At 49.1% G+C, this 332-nt stretch overlaps 1 protein-coding gene across 1 annotated transcript in view; it reads right to left on the reverse strand.

Moving 5' to 3' along the window:
- Nucleotides 1-332, reverse strand: part of LOC119594629 (neprilysin-2-like) — a 37,634-nt gene that overhangs the window by 25,668 nt on the left and 11,634 nt on the right. Inside the window, exon 2 of the mRNA XM_037943679.1 lies at nt 41-186. Within this exon, the coding sequence (XP_037799607.1) occupies nt 41-186 (146 nt within the window). The remainder of the gene's footprint in view (nt 1-40; nt 187-332) is intronic.

Below are 332 nucleotides of genomic sequence, written 5' to 3' on the forward strand. Positions count from 1 at the left end.
CAGCTTCACTCTTCTTATCGGCCAAACGATAAAAACATACCGCTGCCCTTGAGTATGCCCATCCGATAGCTGTAGACAACACCAGCGAGGGAGATGGCGAGGCCGACCACGACGAAGACCGCGGTCGTCGCTGCCAGCATCAGGTACCTCTCCATCCTCGTCCTTCGACTGAACCATCCTGGTTGCCTGGTAGGGGGAGGAGAGAGAAGGGAAGAATTAACTTGAGAAGTACGGTTGACGAAGATGGTTAAATATGCATAGGTTTTCGTTTTTTTAAGTGGCGAACTGCTGAAAATTATGGATTTTTCGTGGGTTTCGTTTGGTACTGATTT

Source organism: Penaeus monodon, chromosome 34 (assembly GCF_015228065.2).
Source record: "Penaeus monodon isolate SGIC_2016 chromosome 34, NSTDA_Pmon_1, whole genome shotgun sequence".
In the NCBI taxonomy this organism is placed as follows: domain Eukaryota; kingdom Metazoa; phylum Arthropoda; class Malacostraca; order Decapoda; family Penaeidae; genus Penaeus; species Penaeus monodon.